At 32.2% G+C, this 10,490-nt stretch overlaps 1 protein-coding gene across 1 annotated transcript; it reads left to right on the forward strand.

Moving 5' to 3' along the window:
* The first annotated feature begins 5,082 nt into the window (after positions 1-5,082).
* On the forward strand, positions 5,083-10,185 carry LOC114406023 (F-box/LRR-repeat protein 3-like). The gene is made up of 8 exons (XM_028368563.1): positions 5,083-5,881; positions 6,875-7,006; positions 7,362-7,466; positions 7,582-7,975; positions 8,050-8,179; positions 8,610-8,904; positions 9,001-9,252; positions 9,608-10,185. The coding sequence occupies exons 1-8, from the start codon at positions 5,114-5,116 to the stop codon at positions 9,656-9,658; spliced, it is 2,127 nt and encodes a 708-aa protein (XP_028224364.1). The 5' UTR covers positions 5,083-5,113; the 3' UTR covers positions 9,659-10,185.
* The last annotated feature ends 305 nt before the right edge of the window (positions 10,186-10,490 follow it).

A 10,490-nucleotide genomic window follows, 5' to 3' on the forward strand; every position in this document is an offset into this window, starting at 1 on the left:
GTCTCTCCCGTTCAATTATGGGTCGGTGTTACTCCTCTACTTGTTCCTTACAATTTATCAATTAATCCAAATAGTTTCAAATTTGAGATTTGGATATTTAATAATATTCAATATTTGAAAGAAGAATTCGATGGTTACTTTTAATAATTTAGACAAAATTACATTTTTGTTTTGGATCTATTTTCAGTTTTAGATCTTCCAGTAATTTAATCCACCAGTCTTTCTAAGATCGTATAATGTTAATCCGAGGATAAAAGATTTAATTCATCAATTAAATTATTGGAGACCCAAAATTTAAGATAAGTTGGGAGATCAAATTTACAATTTTACCAATAATTTAATAGGACTCAAATAAGTTATTTTCATGAAAAATAAATAAAAATGTAAAAAAAAAAACAGGAATATGCTAGATTACGGTCTCATGTGCAATAACAGTATTTTACAAATAATTTTCATGATTGCCCATGAGATGCATCTCCCCTTTCGGTGTTTGATTTGATTCTGATTTTCTTTCTACGATGAATATGAAAAAAATAATAAATCAAAATTCCCACACTTGATACCAAATATCTCCTTATAGCTAGTTTATCTTTGTTGTTACTCCACGATCGAGTGGGAACTATGTTTCCACGGGACTTCTGTAGCTATATTTGTTTGTTTCCCATCTACTAAGTATATATAAAAAGTATAATAAAAAAAACATAGTATATATAAAAAGAATTTGATAAAATATCATATCAAGGAATGTCTTATTTTCATAGGTTCTCACGTCTCTCAGTGTATTTTTTTTCTTCTTTATATTAAGCTATTATCGCACTTGCGTATCGTCAAATCATGGCTGCATATCAAATAAGAGGAACAGTTTATTGGCAAAATTATTAAATCATACATAAATAATAAATAATAAAATCATGTAATTTTTGAAAAAAAATAAGCTATGTTTTTTGTCTCTATAATTTATCACTCTTTCATCATTCGTGCCTATATTTTTTTTTTCAGAATCATCCCTATACGTTCTAAAAAAAGTTATGTGTGTTTTGGACTCCCTTCTAGCAACTTCTCTTTCAAATAAGGACCTTAATTAATATCTATCATAAATATGCAGCAAGCATCTCTTCTATTATCCACACTTAAGAGAGAGGAATACTTTTGCTGAGAATTTGGCCAAGATGTTGAGTTGCTAGGGAGACAGTGTTCTTTATATTGTAGTTTATTTGTTGTCCTTTGTGCTTTGTTTTTCGACAACTACCAAAACAAAAATTCAGAGCAGCATAATTAAGAAAGAAATTTTTTTTCGCTATTCAAATAAAAATATAATTTAATTCAATATATATATATAGAGAGAGGTCATGAGAGAATTTTTTCTATTTTTTTAACCATAACATTAGTACAAATTATTTTCACTAAAAATAATGTTTAACTGCACGACATGAATATTTTCATTCTAGCACAAGTCTATTACTTGTGTCTACATTATTGGTTAAACTTTTTTCATTTAATCCTCACCAAAGTATTTTAAAATTTAAAATACCTAAATTCAACATCACCTGAGTGCATAAGATGATTAGTTGACGTAAAATTGCTTTAGCTTTATCATTTATAATAGTCATACTTGTCTTAAACAAAATTATTTCTAATTAAAGAAACATGAAATTAAATAAAACCCTAAAGTCATTTATTTCCATTCTCATGTCTTAACAGCTCCATTTCTCATTCTCTCGTGACTAAAAGAAATAACGCCTAAATTCAACTCCAATTAGTTGCTTTTTTCCTCACATTAGAGGCTCTTTCTCCAATTATTGCTTCTCTTGTCCCTCGTTCCCTTCTTAAACATTGCATCACCACACACACACACACACAATGCATGATAGGAATATGAATGTAAGAAAGCTATTTAGACTCTTTTTTAAATTTACTCTTTTATCCATAAAATTAAACCAGCTACTTATATCTTTTTTTTAAAAAAAAAATACTGATATAATACACGAAATAGTTGTCTGAAACAATTGACAACTTTAGCTGCAAAGAGAAAAACAGATAAAACAGCCACAAAATAATTAAAACAAAGATATTAAGTGCGATTGGAAAACAGAGAAAGATGCTAGCTATATGATATAAAAAATCATCAAAAATTCATATATATAATTGATATAAAAAATCATGATTTTAGATTTGAATTACTTGAACTTATGTCTTAATAAAAAAACAATAATTTTAATTTTCTTGACAAAAAATGTATTAAAAATTTTATAATAAATTTTTTAAAATATTTTCAAATTTATGAGAAAAAGTTATATTTTAGTCATAAATAAAAATATAAATATAACTTGATAAAATTAATTGAACCAGTCTAGTGATTCAGCTCCCCAGTCCCAAGTCATAACTAGTTTCTGGAAGAAGGCTTTTCAAGGAAGGGACGACCTAACTCTCCTCATGTACGGTTCCGATGTAATACTATTTTATGCAATAGTTATTAATGATTAATATTTTATATTATCATAATATAAAGTTATTTTCAAATGACATGTACGAACCGTGTATGAGCCACAACCACAACTTGCCACCGTGACCTAAATTCGAGGCTCAAAATTCAAAATTCCAATCCATATTTGTTGTATAACTTTGACGCACTCTCTCTCATAATCATTTCGTAGCTTTTTCTTTCTCTCTCTAACCGTTCTTATCTCAGTCTGGCAGGTACTATGCAAGGTCATCTATAAGTACGGCAATTTTTCTCTCTCCCAAACTTTGGACTTTTCACCAAACATTTCGTTTTCATTACCTTCCGTTTCATCTTTTATTTTATTTTTTTTACTCTCTCCCCCCTTTACACCACTTTCAAAATGAATTATTATTTTATGGGTAAATATCATTTTGGTCGATGAAAACATGAGACACTAATAGATTAATTCTTAAAATATAAAAAATTAAAGTTAGTCTTCACATATATAAAAATATAACAAATTGATTATACGCATAATTTAATAAAAAATTAATTTTTAAATATTACATTACAATACCTCTAAATGATCTAATTCAACCCTAAAAATTAATTCAAAAATAAAAATTATTTTTCATTTATATATTTTAATATGAAATTTTAATCAATGTGAACTTGAATTATTGACATTATCCGTTACATCAACAAAAATCTCATAAATTTAAAATCTAGTTTTTATGTTATCTTTTTTTAAAATAACGTCATCTTGAGAGTTATGTTAATATTTAATTATAAAAATAATTAATAAAAAAAATCTTAAAATAATATTATTTACAAGAAATAAAATAAAGACAGTTTAAAAAGAAATAACAGAAAAATCAATTTGGGATGTTAGGCAATTTATCACACTTTTTATATTGAAAAAATATTTAAGTTTCTATATTTTAAGAATCTATTTAAATATTTATCATTATTTTATTTTGTTTTTGAAAAAAAATTGAGAAAATAAAAAATAAAGTATGTGTTGCTTTTGTGAAATGGCTCCTTTCGTACTGCCCCGCACTTGAATCTGTCCTTCCTCACATAGTCCTCCACCATATGTCATCTGCATTAGATAAAGAAAGAGACTAGTTTCGAAATGACCGTAATACCCTCCATATTTCCGCTTATGAATTCCGTCCTTCTCCGTCCTTCTCCGTACGGATCACTTTGTCTACTGTTAAGACCAAAATGCCCCGGCTTTATTTTCTAATCACTTTCTAGCTACTTTGTCAATATCATTGCAATATGCATTATTAACTTGGGAATTTTAGTAGCTGACAAGTCTTTGCATATATTTTTAAAAAGTTGGTTAAAATACATTACAATATTAAAGTTTTTTTTGTGATGTCATTTAATAAGAGTATGTTATATACAATAATTTTTTTAGTATTTTAACAATTAATTAAAAATTATATTCAATATGATTTAATTTGTGTTTTAGAGGGAAAAAAAAGTGTAAAAAAGATGAGATTCATTATATGACATGTAACGTGTGTTGGAGTTTGTGGATTCAACAAAATAAAATCATTTTCAATGATGACAATCTTGATATTGCATGTGTTTTTTTTGTTTCAAGTTCAACAAATTGATGTTTTAATCGTATAGAGTGATTTTGACTTTGATTATATTATGTTTTTGCTTGACTATTCTGGTGACATATGGCATGTAATTCTTATTGTAATCCTGTTTTTATTCTATGATCACAATTTGTGATCATTTTGATCTATTAATAATATTTATTTACCTTTCAAAAAATTAAAAGTTATATTTATAATAATTTTTAATTAATTAACAATATAAAAGGTAACGAGGATACATTATTATATGAAATAATTTATAGTTGAATTATATTGTAAATACAATTTAGTAAATTGTTTTTATGTTGACTCAAATACTTGGTAGACTTTATTTGAAATGAAAAATCAAACACAATCAAATAACTACTATCCTTTCTCTTTGTAGTGTCCTCACCTAGTAAAAAAAAACATTTTTGTTAGTTTATTATATAATATTAAATTTGTGAATAATTTTATTGAGTTTATTTCCTATTTTTAACAAATGCAAGTAAGTGGTATAAAAAAACAAATGTAAGTAAGTATACAAAGTATTCCTTATATATATATATATATATATATATATATATATATATATATATATATATATATATATATTATGCACTAATCTTTAAATTATTAAATTAAAACCAAAATTAATAATTTAATATACAAAAAAATAACATGGTATAAATTTCATAAATTCAAAAATTAAGATCATTATCAACCTAACTTATAAAATACAAATAATTTTTGTATAATTCTATAACAAATAATCAATAAAAAAAAGTACTTAACATGAAGAATACAATATCTGCCTATCATCCTTGCATTAACAAAAACCTTGATACAAGTCTTATCCTTACTTATTTAAAACATGCTTATAATTTTTCAAACCATGATATTCCACTGTGATGATTCTCTACCCCTGACCTAACTTGTGTAATTTTGAAGACAAAGAGGGGCAATTTTGTCCTTCGAGAAAGGGATACGAACAGTACAAAGAATACAAGAGTGGCATTTTGGTCCCGGTGCACTCTCCTCCTCCTCGTCTTCCTCACTCATTCAATATTAATAAATGTCTCGCATTTATTCCTCAAACATAGAAACCAAACAAACAAACCCTTCCCTTCTCTCCCCACAGTTATTCATCATTAACCTCCAAAACGACCAACCAAACGCAAAACGCAGAACCATGAAGAAGCAGAAGCTCTCCGAGCCTCAAAACGACACCTCCAACCCCTTCGAGGTTCTCTCCGAGGAGCTAATGTTCGTCATCCTCGACTTCCTCCAAACGACGTCGTTGGACAAAAAATCTTTCTCGCTCACGTGTAAGTTGTTTTACTCCGTCGAGGCCAAGCACCGTCGTTTGCTTCGCCCGCTACGTGCGGAACACCTGCCCGCGCTCGCTGCCCGCTACCCGAACGTAACGGAATTGGATCTTTCCTTGTGTCCGCGCGTGGGCGACGGCGCGCTGGGGCTCGTCGCTGGCGCGTACGCGGCGACGCTGCGGCGAATGGACCTGTCGCGGTCGCGGCGGTTCACGGCGACCGGGCTGCTAAGCCTCGGCGCACGGTGCGAGCACCTGGTGGAGCTGGACTTGTCGAACGCGACGGAGCTGAGGGACGCCGGCGTCGCCGCGGTGGCGCGTGCGCGGAACTTGCGGAAGCTGTGGCTGGCGAGGTGCAAGATGGTGACGGATATGGGGATTGGGTGTATTGCGGTGGGGTGCAGGAAGCTGAGGCTGCTTTGCTTGAAGTGGTGTGTGGGAATTGGGGATTTGGGTGTGGATTTGGTTGCGATTAAGTGTAAGGAGCTCACAACATTGGATCTCTCTTATTTGCCTGTGAGTTTTTTTTCTCTCTCTCTTTCTCTTTCTGGTGTTCATTATTCGTTGATTGAACCTGGTTATGGATTATTGGTGGATAGTTGGTGATGTTTTCTGTGTTTGGTTTAATTGATTGGATTAGCTTATTTTTAGTAAGTAATTATAAGGTTTCATTCTTACTTTTTTTTATCTCTATATCTGCATTTTTTTTGTCGTGAGTCAAACATGCTTTCTCGATTATTCTCACCCATGTGAACCCTGCGGGGCTTTACATGGCTAACCCTTTGGGTCATATCTTCATGATGTTAGTCCTTGTAATGTTTTGATCCCTATACATTCACTCTTTACTTCATTTAGTCCCTGCCGTCCGAGTTTAGATACATATTTAGTTATATTTAATATTTCCAAATTAAGAAAGGAGATTAATTTTCATATTGTAAAGATGGGTCTGATTAGGAATCTTCTTAAAAAATAAATGACTTTTTAAGTAATTATTTTAAAAAATCAATGTATTGTTGTTATGAATGATGTCAGTGTATTCTGATTGGATTATTAATAAATGTGTTTCATTTTATTATAATTAGTTGATTAGTTGATATTTGAGAATCTGTTTTGCTCTTCATAGTAATCTTATTTAGCTCGAGTAGGCTGGCTTCTCGTTGAGGATATCTGTGGTCTCTTATTTCTTTTTTTTAAAAAGGCTTTGGTTGTTGCTGGGGAGGGGAATCAGATGTTAGGTTTGTTAATGCTGAAAGGGCCATGAAGTGTTGAATTGGCTCAGTGAGTGGAAATTAGAAAATATAAGTGCTTGAAAGGAAAATATTAGATTGGTGGTTCAGTAATTTTTTGTTTCTCGAACAAGTGGTATTGATGTGTGAAATTATTTGAGTTTTTTATTAAACAGTACTGTTTAGTGGTCTGCTTGATTGTGCTATTTCTTGAATGATTTGTGTATTTGAAATGATCTGGTCGATATAACTAGTGTTGTTGATGTTTTCTTGTGTTGTGCAGATCACGGAGAAATGTCTACCGTCAATCTTCAAATTGCAACATCTTGAAGATTTGGTCCTTGAAGGATGCTTTGGCATTGATGACGACAGCCTTGATGTTGATCTCTTAAAACAAGGGTGCAAGACATTGAAGGTATATGGGGATGGTTAACTTGTTCATTTCTGTTATTTATTTATCAATGACAAAAAAGATAACTTCAGCATAAACTTATTTAAATGACGTACCAGTTTTTTTTCTTATTTAATTTTCTCTCTTTTAATATTAGATGGAGTGTGAACTTGGACAGAAGTTATTGTATTTATTTTTTCTTCCATTTAAGTTCTATCCTATGAAAGACATTTAGTTGGTTAGAATTTCAATGTGTCATTTGCACAGTTAGTCAAAATTATTGATTACATCAATCAATATGTTGTTCATTTTTCTTGTCTTCAGAGTGCACTTGCTTTCTTTATTTAACTTATTATTTGACAAATTCTGTCTTCTGCAGAGACTTGATATCTCAGGTTGTCAAAACATAAGTCATGTTGGGTTATCAAAGCTTACAAGCATTTCTGGAGGTTTAGAGAAACTCATTTTAGCAGATGGCTCTCCTGTAATTCCCCTCCCCTCTCTGTTTATCCGTGTATTTTGGTTTTTTTTATTTTTTATTTTTGAACTTAGTGGATGAAGATTTCAATTGTAACTAATTGTTGCATTTGATTGTCCAGGTCACCCTTTCTCTTGCTGATGGTTTGAATAAACTTTCCATGTTGCAATCAATTGTATTAGATGGCTGCCCTGTTACATCTGAAGGATTACGGGCCATTGGAAATTTGTGCATTTCACTTAGGGAGCTTAGTCTAAGCAAATGTTTGGGAGTGACAGATGAGGCACTCTCATTTCTTGTGTCAAAACACAAAGATTTAAGGAAACTTGACATCACATGCTGTCGCAAGATAACTGATGTTTCCATTGCCAGCATTGCAAATTCATGCACAGGTCTAACTTCTCTCAAAATGGAGTCATGTACACTAGTTCCAAGTGAAGCATTTGTCTTGATTGGACAGAAATGCCATTATCTTGAGGAGCTTGACCTAACAGATAATGAAATTGATGATGAAGGTTTGCATCTGTCTCTCTTCTTTGGACACATTAACTACCACATCAGTTGCTATACTTACCTTGTCTTTCTGCAGGTCTTATGTCCATTTCTTCTTGTTCTTGGCTTACCAGCTTGAAAATAGGAATATGCCTGAACATAACTGACAGAGGACTTGCCTATGTTGGCATGCGTTGCTCAAAATTAAAGGAGCTGGATCTATACAGGTTTGTGATTCAAATTCATGACCATTTGTTTTTCTTCTCATAAGATGAATTGTCTATGCATTCTTTTTTTTTTTTTGCATAAACTAGTTTGGTTATTGAATAAGGTTGAGTTGTCAACTGTCAAGTTTAAAATAAAAAAAAATATGGGATATAATTTTCCTCAGTAGTTGGTATTCATCTATAAACATTTGAAATATTTAATACATGTGGAAGGCATACAAGTCTATCTAACTGGCTTTTAGTTAAATTTCAAAGTAGATTGATGGTTAAACAAGTCTAACTACTGTCTCAGACCTACCTCGTATAAAGCATCCCCCCCAAAAAAAATCTCATTACAGATGCAAGTAGAACATGAATATCCTTTGATTGATATTGTCAAATTGAAGTCTTTTTGTTCATAGTCATCAGAGTTTGTTCCCCTTTTTTTCAGGTCTACTGGAGTAGATGATTTGGGCATTTCAGCAATTGCTGGTGGTTGCCCTGGCCTTGAGATGATAAACACATCCTATTGTACTAGCATTACTGACAGGGCACTAATTGCCTTGTCAAAATGTTCAAATTTGGAGACACTTGAAATTCGAGGATGTCTTCTCGTTACATCCATAGGTCTGGCAGCTATTGCAATGAATTGCAGACAACTAAGTCGTCTAGACATAAAAAAGTGTTACAACATTGATGACAGTGGGATGATTGCTCTGGCTCATTTCTCCCAAAATCTAAGACAGGTATCTTCATCATCTCTCACATTTCTGGGAAACATCAGAGATGCACAAAATCTTTGCTAAGATTCTGATATTATATTGTTTTTGCTTTATTTGCAGATAAATTTGTCATATAGCTCAGTTACAGATGTGGGGCTTCTGTCACTTGCTAATATCAGTTGCCTTCAAAGCTTTACCTTGCTTCACCTGCAAGGCTTGGTTCCAGGAGGACTGGCGGCAGCCTTATTAGCTTGTGGAGGGCTAACAAAAGTGAAGCTCCATCTTTCACTAAGATCTCTGTTACCTGAGCTACTTATCAGACATGTGGAAGCACGTGGCTGTGTATTTGAATGGAGAGATAAGGAGTTTCAGGTATATTTCATGACTGGTTCCTGTCTTAAGATTGAGCAAAATACTAATTGATAATTTTGGAACCAAACCATTTTTTTTTATCTTAAATCATGTATCCTGGCCCTCTAAAGTCTATACACTTCTGCTAATGAGGACCGTAAGAAGTCCTGCTCACATTCTAATTCTAAATGAACAACTTAGTTGTTTAAGACTTTTAATTTAGCTAGGTTGACTTGAAGTCAATAGTTTCTAATAGATGAAGATTATCATACTTACATAAGGTGCTAGAGTTAAGGATCAGTTAAGTGGGATAATGCTGTATGATAATTAATATGTTTTATTTGATTGCTGACATTCTTTTCTGTTTCATGGACAGGCTGAATTGGACCCCAAGTGTTGGAAATTACAGTTGGAAGATGTGATATAATAGGATTTTTCTCAGGTTCTTTGAAGTTTTGATAAAGACAACTCTGCCGCATGGCTCATGAAATTCAATTCGGAAGTCATCATCTTCTCTCTCTTCTCTGTTCACCTAACCTACACTACAAGAAATGAAGAAAGCAGCATGAAAAATGCCAGAAGTATTCTGTTTAGTCCATTGGAGGCTACACAGGCATTTGGAATGGAGATTGTTGATCATCCTTCCTTAAGTCTCGCTCGCCTAACTAGGATGAGTTTTGTTAATTCTTTTTTCTTTTTTTTGCTGCAAATAGCAGGATTAGTGAAGTACTTAAAGTGTTACAAACCCCATCTAACGTCTTTCATTTATTTATTTTGGGAGTACAATTGGAAATGTTCAGAGAATGGAGAAGCAGTGGCTATCGAATGTATAAAAACACTAACTTCTGTTCAATCTTTTCTTTTGACAGTGAAAAGCAAGATTAAGTGTGTAAAACTTAGAAACCTGTTTTGTTTATATATGATTAGAGCTGTTCATGGACATCCAGAATAGAAGTTTCAAAATAGTTTTTAGTCTTGTTGACATCTTTTTGTGCCCTTTTGTTAGGTGTCTGATGGGATTCCCTTCCCCAATGTCCCACACCCATATTGGAAACTAACTAGCGGAATGTAACTTAATTACGACTAAAATTATAATTGTATGATAATTATTTGTTGATATACGTTAGATGACAAAGTGACAATAACTGAATCAGGACCACTTGAGCCCCTAAAAGGTGTTGACCAAAAACTAAAAACTCCGTGAAAGATTTCCTAAAGTACAAACAATGGCCTTATTAAAAGACCAATCCAACGAACTT

Source organism: Glycine soja, chromosome 3 (genome assembly GCF_004193775.1).
Source record: "Glycine soja cultivar W05 chromosome 3, ASM419377v2, whole genome shotgun sequence".
Classification (NCBI taxonomy): Eukaryota; Viridiplantae; Streptophyta; class Magnoliopsida; order Fabales; family Fabaceae; genus Glycine; species Glycine soja.

Coding starts and splice junctions, on each gene's coding strand:
- LOC114406023 (XM_028368563.1), top strand. CDS start 5,114: ATGTCTCGCATTTATTCCTCAAACATAGAAACCAAACAAACAAACCCT. Junction 8,180..8,609: donor AAGGAGCTGGATCTATACAG/GTTTGTGATTCA, acceptor CCTTTTTTTCAG/GTCTACTGGAGTAGATGATT. Junction 8,905..9,000: donor TCTCCCAAAATCTAAGACAG/GTATCTTCATCA, acceptor CTTTATTTGCAG/ATAAATTTGTCATATAGCTC.